The sequence below is a fragment of the Cucurbitaria berberidis genome (genome assembly GCF_010015615.1).
Source record: "Cucurbitaria berberidis CBS 394.84 unplaced genomic scaffold K460scaffold_1, whole genome shotgun sequence".
NCBI lineage: Eukaryota > Fungi > Ascomycota > Dothideomycetes > Pleosporales > Cucurbitariaceae > Cucurbitaria > Cucurbitaria berberidis.
In genome coordinates, this window is record NW_024468935.1 from 3,804,336 (window position 1) to 3,817,353 (window position 13,018).

At 51.7% G+C, this 13,018-nt stretch overlaps 7 protein-coding genes across 7 annotated transcripts; 3 read left to right on the plus strand and 4 right to left on the minus strand.

Moving 5' to 3' along the window:
• Positions 1-322: 322 nt before the first annotated feature.
• K460DRAFT_361760 (carbohydrate-binding module family 63 protein) lies at positions 323-2,052 on the minus strand. The gene has a single exon (XM_040932522.1). It carries the CDS (start codon positions 1,778-1,780, stop codon positions 509-511), a length of 1,272 nt encoding a protein of 423 aa, XP_040793566.1. The 5' UTR covers positions 1,781-2,052; the 3' UTR covers positions 323-508.
• A 1,231-nt stretch (positions 2,053-3,283) lies between these two features.
• Positions 3,284-4,156, minus strand: K460DRAFT_271521 (uncharacterized protein; the record flags this gene model as incomplete). Its single annotated transcript, XM_040927732.1, has 1 exon — positions 3,284-4,156. The coding sequence occupies one exon, from the start codon at positions 4,154-4,156 to the stop codon at positions 3,284-3,286; it is 873 nt and encodes a 290-aa protein (XP_040793567.1).
• Positions 4,157-4,537: 381 nt separating this feature from the next.
• K460DRAFT_269700 (60S ribosomal protein-like protein L23a) lies at positions 4,538-5,169 on the plus strand (the record flags this gene model as incomplete). Its single annotated transcript, XM_040927592.1, has 4 exons — positions 4,538-4,591; positions 4,685-4,734; positions 4,785-4,908; positions 4,963-5,169. Coding segments are annotated over 4 exons (435 nt in total), but the record flags the coding sequence as incomplete, so codon positions are not given.
• A 443-nt stretch (positions 5,170-5,612) lies between these two features.
• On the minus strand, positions 5,613-6,122 carry K460DRAFT_328505 (uncharacterized protein; the record flags this gene model as incomplete). Its single annotated transcript, XM_040930702.1, has 2 exons — positions 5,928-6,122; positions 5,613-5,779 (listed from the first exon to the last, which is right to left on the minus strand). The coding sequence occupies exons 1-2, from the start codon at positions 6,043-6,045 to the stop codon at positions 5,613-5,615; spliced, it is 285 nt and encodes a 94-aa protein (XP_040793569.1). The 5' UTR covers positions 6,046-6,122.
• A 443-nt stretch (positions 6,123-6,565) lies between these two features.
• Positions 6,566-8,015, plus strand: K460DRAFT_382536 (uncharacterized protein). The gene is made up of 3 exons (XM_040935414.1): positions 6,566-7,135; positions 7,168-7,451; positions 7,548-8,015. The coding sequence occupies exons 1-3, from the start codon at positions 6,811-6,813 to the stop codon at positions 7,947-7,949; spliced, it is 1,011 nt and encodes a 336-aa protein (XP_040793570.1). The 5' UTR covers positions 6,566-6,810; the 3' UTR covers positions 7,950-8,015.
• A 60-nt stretch (positions 8,016-8,075) lies between these two features.
• Positions 8,076-10,755, minus strand: K460DRAFT_302692 (vacuolar amino acid transporter-like protein 1). Its single transcript, XM_040929914.1, has 3 exons — positions 10,246-10,755; positions 9,162-10,189; positions 8,076-9,105 (listed from the first exon to the last, which is right to left on the minus strand). The coding sequence occupies exons 1-3, from the start codon at positions 10,422-10,424 to the stop codon at positions 8,333-8,335; spliced, it is 1,980 nt and encodes a 659-aa protein (XP_040793571.1). The 5' UTR covers positions 10,425-10,755; the 3' UTR covers positions 8,076-8,332.
• A 359-nt stretch (positions 10,756-11,114) lies between these two features.
• On the plus strand, positions 11,115-12,591 carry K460DRAFT_272103 (peptide chain release factor eRF/aRF subunit 1; the record flags this gene model as incomplete). The annotated part of the gene is made up of 4 exons (XM_040927772.1): positions 11,115-11,241; positions 11,302-11,351; positions 11,404-11,747; positions 11,799-12,591. 4 exons carry the CDS (start codon positions 11,115-11,117, stop codon positions 12,589-12,591), a joined length of 1,314 nt encoding a protein of 437 aa, XP_040793572.1.
• Positions 12,592-13,018: the final 427 nt, after the last annotated feature.

Genomic DNA, 13,018 nt, shown 5'->3' on the forward strand with positions numbered 1-13,018 from the left:
TCCAGATTAAGCGCTTAACTTTAGTCAACGACTAAATCAATCGCCTGTTGTCCTTCAGTACTATTCTCAATTCCCCACCAGCATACATCCATATACACTTGTTGGATTCACAACGACTATAGATACCCCTTAAGCGCTTGTGTCTGACCCTTTAGCCAGAATTACCAATATCATTCGGAGTCTGCATGAGATTATAGCCTGGATGATGACTAATGTTATGATGGATGTTGAATTTGGCCAGCAAGCATTGGCTATCACACCAGGTTCATACCCTGTTACTGTTACGCAATTGCCGGAAGTGATGACTCAGATTTGGCGGATATCAAGGGATATGATTGTTTTCTGCCTATTGAACGTATTGCAGCGACTTTTGTGCTGACCGAGAAAGTATTAATAAGAACAAGAAGCAGATCAAGTTGGCTTTGAGAATTGGAACACCGAACTCATTAGCTCATCCACAAGAAAAACACGCCATCAGAATACCGTCAAGTATTAGCCCCATCCCTGTTTAAGCAAAGTTGCCTTTGCTCGTCTTTGTGCTGCTGGCGGCAATGCTCACGTCCTTGACAACAATCGAGTCGCCGTTGACGCTCGTAACCTTGACATCTACACTGTCTGCGCCAAAGCCGGATGGGTTCTCAAAGTAGTTGTACTCCTTGCGAGTAGTGCTCTTCCATGAGCTGCCGCCGTCTGTGCTCACCTCAAGCTTGCTCACCTTTACATTGGAGTTCATGACCTGCATGCTGAACCAGAACTTGCTGGTGCCCTCCTTATTCTTTAGCACAATGGGGGTCGTGATACCGCAAGACACAATGTCCCAAGAAACGGGAATGACGCCCTTAGTGGGGTCGGCAAGCTGTTTGAACGCGTCGGGGAAGAGGTCGAGGTGGTTGGGTCCGCAGCCGGGGCACTGGTCAACGACCATAGCCTTGATCTTAGTTCCGCTAGGTCCAGTGACTTGCACGCAGGTACCGCAGTTGGCGGCGCCATCCCAATTGCTGCTCGAGAGAGCGGTGCCAAAGATACCGGCAGGGATGGTGTAGCCCGTGAAAGAGCACATACCGCCTGCGACATTACCACCGTAAAAGGTCGCCTCACCTTTGTTCGATCCCGCAGCCGCGGACACATCTGCTCGCGCAGCCGGTTCAGGCGCGGAACTGGGCTTTGCGACCTCGCTCTGGGGAACAGGCGTATAATTGAGAGAGTACTCAGGCTGCTTCGACTGAGAGGCGATGGTAGGGTGGGAGGGGACAGTAGAAGTAGGCTTCGCGACCTCACTTAGGGGAATAGGCGTGTAATTGAGAGAGTACTCAGGTTCCTTCGTATAAGAGCTGATGGTAGGGTGGGAGGGAATAGTCGAAGTGCGCTTCTCAACCTCGCTCAGGGGGATAGGCGTGTAATTGAGAGAGTATTCAGGCTCCTTCGTATAAGAGCTAATAGTAGGGTAGGAGGCAATAGTAGAAGTGCGCTTCTCGACCTCGCTCAGGGGAACAGGTGTATAACCGAGAGAGTACTCGGGGCCCTTCGAATGGGAGCTAATCGTAGGGTAGGGTATGCCAGAGGAACTTGCTCCGGGGGTAACGGTGACGTAGACCTTCTCGTAGGAGGTCGCGGTGACGGTCTGCCTCGAACATGTGGGTTCGGCCTTAGCGTCGACGACGGGTTCAACGGTCTTGTAGACCTTTTCGTATTTGGTATGAGTTACGGTCTTGCGTGTGCATGACGACTCTGCAATGGCGAGGCTCGCGAGGGGAAGCAGGGAGAGGATGGAGGACTTCATGTTGGATGGCTGATCTGTGACAGGGAGTGTCGAAAGCGGTGACTTGCGCTTTAATGAGTGAGGAGAATCGTATCAACGATCTTAAAGAGTGACGAAAGCGAAGGGAAGCAGCACCGCGGCTTGCAAAATGAGTGACTGGATAACGTGCGACGAGAGAGACCGAAAGCTCAAAATCTTATGTAGAAAGATGCGTACTCTCACGAGTACATAAACCCCTTCAGGCCCTATCAACACTCATTTCACTAACCCCTATGCAGTAGCTCCGGCCCATCTTGGAAATTGCTCGGCACAAACTAAGCTCAGTCTCATGATCTCCTATGATGGACTGGTGAGAAATCGCGAGTCTTTCTTCCCCTCCTAGTGCATTCATCTTTCAGCAGATCGTATCTAGAATCCTAGGTCTAGAATCTAATTATTGTGGGTGCGAAAGTCTTGTTTTCGTTTCCCTTGACGGAAAGTTGTGATGAGGTGCTGGGATTAAATATACGCTAAAGGAAGATCAAACGTTCGCGAAATGACAAGGCGGGAAATACGGGAAGCTCGATAAAATCTTCACACCACAGCAAAAACACGTTCGATAGCCAGTATACAAAATACCGAGCATCTTCGAAGCGGGATTGCATAACATGAGAAAGACACTTCACGGTGCTTTGAGATATGCGCGGAGGTAAGGAAGGTTGTAGAACGGAAAACATGTGGAATTCCGGCGATCGGGATTCAGGTTTCATGACACGATGTTTGTACACCATCGGTTATGGGATGCGGCGACACAAGCTATGAAACAAGACGGTACGTTCGTTGTCCCACTAGCTTTTTGGGGCTAGGAATTTATCTCTGTTGTTGATCTTGTGAGATTCCGGTGGTGATCGTTGACGTAGTTTGACGGGGCACTGTTACCAGGAGAAAATTTCCGAGAACATTACAGACTGATTTAGCGTAGAATAATGATTGCTCTTGCACGTACATGCTTGTCTCTGGCTGTCCCATGCTATGTCTTAAGCTGTGTATTCGTTCGAGTAGTTGGAGTATCACTAGGATGCCGCTACCTCGGCTTCGATGATTCCATCTTTATCGGCCACGCCCAGATGCCGTGACTTGAAACACGGCGCGCTCAAGTAGCTCCGTGGCTCGCGTGCGACTCCCCTCCATTCCTATGATTGCCATCATTGCGAGGTCGAACTAAGCGTGCATCTTCGTACCACACATCAAGTACGCCAAGGCCTAGATTGCTATGATGAGCTGTTCGTCGCTTGATGAGGTCTGCATGGCAGGCGCTAGGCGCTACCTCGAAGTGTATCCATTCACCCAGAAATTACTATCATTGGCCACTATGCCAAAGTATATGTTAGAACTTTCGTAATTAGACCGAGTGGAACCATTTCAGTCTCGTTCTCCCATGCGATAAGATTCGATATCCGTACGATACAATGAGGCAGTCGACTCTAGTTGCCGGTAATCCGGAGTTTGTAAGGCGGGGCAGAAGCCTTCGGTCTGTGGTTTGTTTCATTCCACGATAATGCAGAAGTTGTTCATAGCAGGACGATCCCGGATTTTCTTCTTCTCGGTCTTTGCAAAAGTATCCTTTCTTGTCCAGCTAAGCAGGTAATAGCATAGTTTCGAGGTTTTCTTGTTATATTTCATAGTGAAACCCAGATTGTCCAAGATGCGTAGTAATAACTCTTCGTTGAGGTAGCGGCAATTGTCAATGCATGGCAGCGGTAGAACCAGGAACAAAGCTGGTAGGGTAGCAGTCGACTTATTTGACTGCCCTGCGTGCGTACGCAGGAACTTGGTAATGCGCTTTAGCATCTCTCCGCGACCGATCGCGTCCGGCACATAGTTGAGCACTAGAGACAGGGAGATGATATCGAACCCCTCGTCTTCTGCTGTAGGAAGCGGTCGCTCCATGAAGTCTTGTTTCTCGATCCCGGGGCCCTGGCTATTCAGATCGATCCGTGTCATGTCGATGATGCTCGGGAACTTGGAGATCTCATTCTGCGTCGACAGCGCTCCGACCTCAAGGCACCTCAATGGAGCCTCCCCAGTACTACTACGATCTCGAGTTGCAAGATCAATCACTTGCGCCTGTTGTAGCCAGTTGATAAGAACCTTGCTGGAGTCACCGCCCCGATCCCTGGCTTGCCCTTGCTTGCTAGCTGCTTGGTACGTTTTGATGCCACCGTTTTTTTCGATCTCTCGGACAAGCTCTTCTGCCGCTTTTGTGTCTCCTCTCTTCAAAGCCGCTGCATGATCCTTCTGTAGCCGGTGATGGGCGCGAATGATGGCGCGGGATCGCTCAGACGTCATGCGTTCTTTCGGTCTGCTGGATGGTGGTCGGCCATGCGACAGAGTCTTTTGGCGCTTGTTGGCTGCCATTATGGATCTTTGTCGAACGCGAGATCACATGTCTGGGTCGTGGCCCGGGATGCAGAGCTGGGTCAGTCGGATTTGGGGCTAGTCCGCGTCTGGCCAAATAACCGAATTTTCGCACACCTGCACCTTCCTCGAACTCGCCAAAACTTCAGTCTTGAGATCTCGACACTAACGACAGGACCACCACATCGCCAAAATGGGACCCAAGCCAGCCACCAAGCGTACGTTCGCGCCTAAATCGCCATCGAGCGACTGAGAAATCTGCATGCGCAATGTGCAATAGCTACGCACCATGGCAATCGCCCTGGTATCGAAAGCAACACTGCGAATGCGGCTCGATCAGCTCCCCTCTTCCTACGCTCATAGCTAACAATCCTCATAGCCTCCACCAAGTCTGGCAAGCAGGCCAATGCTGCTGCCAAGTCGGCCCTCCGTGGCGTAAGCCTCCCTTGATCCTCTTGAGTCGTGTCAGAATCTCATCTCTGACGGGCTGTTTTTCTCGTGTGATGGGCACAATTAACGAGATGACAGTCGTATGCGAACAAGAAGCGAGCGGTCAGGACAAGCACCAGCTTCCATCGGTATGTACAGTCTGCGTTGCGAGAATTTGTCGTATGCTAACACTCTATAGCCCCAAGACCCTCGAGCTGTCCCGCGCGGGCAAGTACCCTCGCAAGTCGGTTCCTCATGAGCCTCGCATGGATGCCTCCAAGGTTCTCATCCACCCGCTCAACACCGAGTCCGCCATGAAGAAGGTATACATCTGCAAGTTCGGTTAGGAAGCACACGAAGGCTGATCTCTGATACAGATCGAGGAGAACAACACGCTCGTCTTCATTGTCAATGTCAAGGCCAACAAGCGCCAGATCGCCGCTGCCCTCAAGAAGCAGTACGATGTTAGCTGCGTCAAGATTAACACCCTCATCCGACCGGACGGCTCAAAGAAGGCTTTCGCTCGCCTGACTGCCGATGTCGACGCTCTCGACATTGCGGCTACCAAGCTCGCCATTGTTTAAGGGGTGGTCTATGTATAGATGGTCATGATTGGGTCTGGTTATACCCGACAAGGAAAAGCGATGTGTTATGCATGGCGGGCGTTCATGGATACGTAGTCACGGTGACTCGAATGAATCAGATTTCCACATGACGCCACTATCTGGTTCCATTTATCCAACCAAACGAGACTTCCAAAATGAATTTTCCGTGATGTACCAAATCCTATTGAATGTCTGCTGGCGTTGAGTAGCACGAGACGTCTCAGGAGTATAGAATGTTGTTCCTTGCATGCTTTTCTCATAAACGTTTACGCTATGCACCCGATTCCCAAATCCAAAAGGAGCCAATGTGATCGGGTATTGTACACCCGTAATGTAGCGACTATATCGTACATGGTCTCTTCCACACATCCTTCTATATCCCTTGCTTTTATCTTTACGGTTTCTCTTCTCCTAGGAGAGCTCTAATGCCTCAGCCTCTCCAACTCCCTCATCACAACCAGGTTCGCATCCAAAAATCGATCCACACACTGCCTCATACACGGCTCTTCGTATTTATCCAGTTTGCCGGTCTTGACGGTGCCCGCGGGGATACATTTGCGGAAACATGTGTCGGTTAGGGAGTGTATCGCTGTAGATTGCGTCAGAAACCAGACTCGCAATTATATCGGGTGCGCATGGAGTGGAGAGTATGGCTGCGGAGAAGAGAGAAGAGCGGGTAGGTTGAGTATTTGCAAGAATTCAAGGTAATATGAGATCTCAAGGTAGAAACAACGTACAAGATTGAATCCTAGCTTTCTGGCCCTCGTTCATGGCGAATTGCTGCAGTTCTTGCTTGTCGCGGTCGCTGAGCTTGGAGAGGTCAGTGTTGCCGAGGCCGCCGCCTAGAGAGTCCATTGTTGCTGATTGTGTGATCGCGAAGAGGTATTTAACGGAAGTTTAGGTAGTGTCAGACTGGAAGAGGCGGCTTGTAGATGTCGATAATTGTCTGTAGAATTTCTTGACGTCCTTGACGCTTCGATCGGAGGTTGCGTGAGGATGCCGACGGTGGTTAGTCAGCTTGGCGCAGGCAACACTGAGTGAGGGCTACGGAAGTACACTCTCTTGCAATACAACAATTGGTATCAGCATATCTTTATCCGGTACTTTGCGACTGACAGGATGAACTCTCTACCACTAGTAGACGTGGACCAGACCGTCCGCCTATTCGCAAAGATCATGAAGGACCAACCATGAATGCATTTCCAAGCTTGAACAAAACAATAAGTCAGTAGCATCTGAAGCCATGGCTAGGATGTAATTAGTACATTTTTAACAGAGCGATGTTCTTGCAACCGAGACGGTGAATTAAGAGCCAAATCATCAGGGTCACCTACCATTCTTTGATTCAACAACCCTCTTGCCTCCTCGGTCAACACGAGTTTACATCTGACCTTCTCACTATCCTTTCTATAGAAGGACACCATGGAAGCAATTTCACTAGTATGGTCTGCGTCTAGAGATTGTTTCAGACCTCAGTTGAAGGCTTCTCTACGGCTACAACTGCGGACTGTGCTTCAAAACGTCGCTCCTCCCATTTGACAGTCACGCTCTTGTTGGTCAAATTTCTCGCTCCCTTTGAAACCAAGCAGCTCTACTTGGTTCAATCTGTCTTCTGACAGTATGAAGTCTTTTATTGCGCTGGGGTTTAGCATACTGACTCTGACCACTATTGGTATTACTAGAGTTGTTCCGACCTTCTTTCACGACACCAACTATGACGTCGAATTCAACATCACAGCTGCGACCGAGATCCCTCTATTCGAATGGACGGACCCAGCGACCGCTGTTGATGATGTCGAGCTATGGAAGAAGTCAGTCGAACGAGGTACCAAGCTTATCGCGGACATGAAGGGCAGTGATCAAGAAGCAGCGACCCTCTACGACATGGGCGAGTCAGCGGAGAGCCCATTTGACGGCGACCTCAAGGACAAGCTGAGAGAGTGGGGTTATAACCACAATACGGACGCTATGCAAAAGCTCTACGACAGGAGTGCAATTTTGATAGCACTAGCAGCGGCCACATGCTCAAGAAGACATTTGACGAACTTGGTCTCGGCACGAAATCGAAAAGCCAAAAAGGACCAAACGAATGCTTCCAAATCGAGCACCACGATAGTCCGGCCGTTGAACACTACGAGACCAACGAGCTACCAGCTAAGCCCAACCAGCGGTACAAAGTCTGCGGAAAGGACTATCGCATCACTAGCGCTGAGCATACAATCGGTGTGAACGCCGCGGGTGGTGCCATCTTTGCGATGAGTGTCCGCAGCGCCGCAAGCGCAGCCCGGCAACTATGGAAGCGCACTGCTCCCCCAGAAGAACTCCCACATATCCGCTCCGTTTCCGATCTTGCCTAGGCATTCTGGAACCGCGTCAATGCCGCTGGTGGCGACGTGACGAATATAAAATACTTCTTCGTCACAATAATCATCAACCGAGAGACAAACAAACACATCAGGCGCGTCCTCTCCACACTCACACCTCCTCAGGACGAAACGCATAGTTGGCCCGGCCACGAATTTTCCATGGACTCGGACGCTGGTAAAGCATTGCTAGGCTCTCCTGTCGGTCGCTGGGCGGGCTACTTCCTCATACAACATAAGAGACAGCTTCGTGGAGACAAGCACTTCTCCAAGGTTAGGATATTCAAGTCTGGGGGAGAGGGCAGTTTGCCGTACTTGCTGTTCTATGTCGAAGGGCATGCGCAGGCTTCTAGACTTGAACAGGGCTCTGTGCCAGGTCTGGGTGATTTGGGGTGAGGGACCGCGGATCGTGGAGAGGAACACTGATGGGAGGAACGTTGTGAGAGAGCATGCTATAAGAGCCAAACTGTAGTGGATCTATTAGAATAGCCTAAGATTAGAGAATTCGAGGCGAGTTTTAAGGCAACGGGAGGCAAATAAGGTATGCTTCAAGATGAAATGTGACACAATAAAACTGAGAACGTGAGACATATTCATTTCAGCTGAAGTGAGAAAGTGGACTATCTAGTAAAAATTACTAACCGTCAAAAGCCTGCCAAATGCAACAAGAGCGCCGAACATGCCCAATCAATGGATATCAAGCTTTGTACAATACAAACAAATACTATGAAACACGTTCACCTTCGGTCTGCAATGCAGTATTTACGTCTTCTTTCCCTTTAAGCGCCAATAAGCTCCTTGGGGACGCAAGCAAACACCGTACTGACAATCGCCATGATAGTGCTGACCACGATTAGGGTCCAGTTCATTGTCTTTTCGCCTTTGCTAATCTCTTTCCCAAACAATTTCAAATGGAACGCCAGCGGCAAGATGATGCAAATGCTGAAGCACGCTACGCTACCGAGGAGCGTCATGATGCGATCAAACGACGGGCAAACAATGGCAATAACGACGAAAATAATAATCGTAACAACTCGCAGGAGAATCTTGAACAATCCGCGATTGAAGCCGGACATGCCAATCAGGCTCGATGAAGCGGCAAGGGAGCGCGTGTCGAGACCGAAGAGGACTTCCAGGGTCGAGACAATAGGTCGTGCATTTAGCGGCACTTTCGTGAGGGGGATAATGGCAATGCATATCGCAACGCAGACACTCAATGCCGCGGGATAGCCCTTCGTCAAGAAAATGTTACTCGTGACCTCTTCCCGTGCATCATCACCAAACATGAGGATACCCGCGCACGCCATGCCGAGATCGATGATGTATGTGAAGATGTACGTAACGTCGACGGCCTTGCGGTATTTGTACGGATGTCGCATATCGCGATAGATGTTGGGAAAGACGGAGTGACCGCCCCAGGGAGACATGAGGAGGCCGAAGGATAGCGGGATAGTGAGCCAGTTCTTCGGGAAGAGGTACTGGGTAGCGGGTTGGCGGATAGAACCGGGACTATCAGGCTTGATCAGTCCGTCGACCCATACGGCGAGTGTGACTGTTGAGTGTGGGTTAGCGAATGGTGAGTGTGGTCGGGGGCGGGGGGTAACATACTTCCAAAACAGGACATCACTCCCAGGATAGATGTGAAGGACAAGAAGCGGAGAGGTAGGAAGCTCAACGGTATGAGGATCAGTCCGCAGACAATCTTCCATTGCATGACGTCCCAGCCAGGAATGAGGGCGTCCATGCTGTCAGCGAAGAGGACTACTAGCGCCACACAAGCAGCTAACAGCTCGAGCGAGAATAGGATGCTGACAGCAATTCGAGCTTTGTTACCGAAGGAAACGTATGCGAGGTCCGCAAAGGTAATGAGTGAGCTATCCACATCTAAGCACTTCGCAAGCAGCTTAGCCGTATACGCAGTCACCACAGCCGACCAGGCCAGGAATATCATTCCTATTAGCCATCCGGAATATTTCAAGGCCAAGGGTAGCGTTAGCAACCCTACACCAACCAAGACGTTGACCGAGTTGAAGATGGTTTGCGGAAGCGTGGATTGGCCGACAACCACGTTGATGATGTGGCCGTCTTCCTCGATCTGCTTTACGAGAAGCGGCTCTCGTTCCTGCTCTGGCTCTGTGACACCCTTCAGCTGCTGCTCTGTGAAGAGGCGGCCGGCATGGCGCATGGAAGACTCATTGACGCGCGCAGAGAGACTTCCGTAGCCGGTGCCATAGCTTCCTCCAAATGGCGAAGAGAGCGAGGGCTCAATCTGAAAGATGCTCGACTCTCTCGCCCTCAGTCGCTGCTCGACGGTGTTGGGGAGCAGGTGTGTGTGCTCTGTTGCGCCATGCTCTTCATCCGCCACGGCATTGTCCGAGGCGCGCCTTCCCTCTGTCTGCAAAGCTTGTCGTAGCGCTGATCGCTGGTCTAGAACGGGTGTGGGTAGTCCACTTCGCGAGAAAGCAGAGGACTCGTCTTCTTCTTCGTCGTCGTCTTCTGCATCGACACGGAAGGAGGGGCGCACGGGCGTAATCTCAAAGAAGCCTGCAGCACGCTGCCATGAACGGGCGAAGTTGTTGATGCTGTTGACGCCGCCCGCATCGCCTAGAGCGCCGATTTGCTGAGAAATCGAAGATCTTGGGTAGTCGTTAGCTCATGTCTAATGCAATTGAAGCAACCCTCTGTTACTTACCTCCGCCGTCTCAGCTCACCGACCCTTCCTGACCACCGTCCAGTGCCCGCGCCACTCTCTCCGCTCGGTCTTCTCTCGAGCTGATCCCACTGCACATGGCTTCCTGTTGAGTCTACTGAGCCTCTGTGGACGCCGTCGTAGTCGTCCCAAGTGGAGGGCTGCTGTCCTCTGATGTCCATGGTGTGAAGCCGTCAAGTCACACGGGCAATCGTAGCAAGATAAGATGAGCGGCAAAGGAAGAGACCAGGGTTGAGCGGGTGGAGGCGTGATATAGAAATCTCGGTCTTTCCACCCATGCACAGCGCGGGAGCTACGTGAAGCGATGGCTGGCTATCGTCGGGGGGCAGAGATTGGCGGCGTTGGGATCGCGTGCTACTGCGGTGCATGCCCGGCAATTGCATCGTCATGTAGTGTAGCACTCTGGTGGAAAGTTGGATAGCTAGATATCACGCGTAGAGGCAGGCCCCGCATGTCCCGCCGTCATAGTTCCATGTTTGGGCGGAGCTGGGATGACAAGGGCGGGTCTGCAGCATCGCCATGCCCGCTGCGCCCTCAGTGGCTCCGCAAGCGAAGCTTTGGGTCATAATACTCTATTCGGAGTCAGATCAGAGTTAGAGTGCGACAGGCTGGAGAAGGAGAGAAAGAGAAAGAGAACCAATAAATTCACACACACACACACAAAGCCAGCTGGCTCACGCTTCCCTTTTCCCTTCACTTGAAATAGCGGACAACAACCGCCGAACCATCAGCCGCATAGCCCGCTACCCTCGTCACTTGCCCGCCCCTCGCTGGCCAGGCAAAAATCTCTTAGAACCCCGCCAATTTACCACAACACAGCACACCGCGACACCACTTCCCACACCGCGACCATGTCGTCCAAGGAGCCGCAGCCCAACGAGGCTGAGAAGAATATCGAGATCTGGAAGGTCAAGAAGCTGATCAAGCGTCTTGAAGCCGCCCGTGGAAATGGCACAAGCATGATCTCGCTCATCATCCGTACGTGAGCCCTGCACGCCCACCTAGTTGCCAGAGAGCGACCCGACTCACCATGCACAGCGCCAAAGGACCAGGTTTCACGCGCTGCCAAGATGTTGGCTGAAGAATTTGTACGTCTCTTGTCAATAAATCTCACGAGGCAGGCAGAGCTAACACGACCAGGGCACTGCCTCCAACATCAAGTCCCGCGTCAACCGTCTCTCCGTCCTTTCGGCCATTACCTCCACCCAGCAGCGCCTGAAGCTGTACTCGAAGGTCCCACCCAATGGCCTCGTTGTCTACTGCGGTGAAATCATCACCGCCGAAGGCAAGGAGCGCAAGATCAACATCGACTTCGAGCCCTTCAAGCCCATCAACACCTCGCTATACCTCTGCGACAACAAGTTTCATACCGAGGCGCTGAGCGAGCTGCTCGAGTCGGATCAGAAGTTCGGCTTCATCATCATGGACGGAAACGGTGCCCTTTTTGGCACCCTCTCAGGCAACACCCGTGAGATTGTTCACAAGTGAGTCTTGCGAGCAGCCGCTCATGGAATGCCCAATGCTAACCAGGCTAGATTCTCGGTCGATTTGCCCAAGAAGCACGGTCGTGGTGGTCAGTCCGCCCTGCGTTTCGCCCGTCTGCGAGAGGAAAAGCGTCACAACTACGTCCGCAAGGTCGCTGAACTGGCTGTCCAGAACTTCATCACCGCCGACAAGGTCAACGTAGCCGGTATCATTCTGGCTGGGTCCGCTGATTTTAAGAACGACCTCAATCAGTCTGACCTGTTCGACAACCGCCTGCAGTCCAAGGTCATCAAGGTCGTTGACGTGTCTTACGGAGGCGAGAACGGATTCAACCAAGCCATCGAGCTGAGTGGCGAGACGCTCAGCAATGTCAAGTTCATCCAGGAGAAGAAGCTCATCAACGAATACTTTGATCACATCTCCAAGGATTCTGGCAAGGTCTGCTACGGTATGGAAGATACCTTGAAGGCCTTGGAGGCCGGTGCAGCCGAGACTCTGATTGTCTTCGAGAATCTAGAGATCACTCGCTGGGTCCTCAAGAGCTCCGAGGGCGCGGAAATCATCCTCCATACCACCAAGCTCCAAGAAACAGACCGAAGCCTCTTCATGGACAAGGAGACTGGCCAAGAGATGGAGGTCATCGATCAAGGCTCCATGCTCGAGTGGCTCGCTGAAAAGTATCGAGACTTTGGTGCGACGCTCGAGTTCGTTTCCGACCGCTCCTCCGAGGGCAACCAGTTCGTCAAGGGCTTTGGTGGTATTGGCGCCATCCTTCGCTACGCGCTCAACTTTGAGCAACTCGCCGACTTCGATGATGACGAAGACGAATTCTACGATGATTGACGGTTGTGCGCCCTCGCAGACCGCGAGGTAGAGACCCCACTCCCCGCGTCGAGTGATGGAACGTCGTCTACCCGCAGCCAAGGTCAAAATGACGCGTCCGGGATGAAGACCAGAGCTGTCGAAGCAACGACGCTTCGCCTCTCCAGGTTGTAATTGAGTGAAGGGAGTGCTCACGGAGGGTTTGCAATGTATGTTAAATAACTTGGTACAGAAAAGCGACGCTAACACTCTCCGTAGGCTGATGAACTACCCATTCTTACCACGACCCCACCCTCGCTTCAATGGAGAGGCAGTAGTCTGCTTGGACGCGTTCTTTGCTCGGGTCATCACTCGAAGAAGTTCTATTCTATACGCATTCATGATTTGAATGAACGGGATAGCCAAGAATGGCCATTGTCAATCATCCGCTTTGCGATTCTCCGCACGA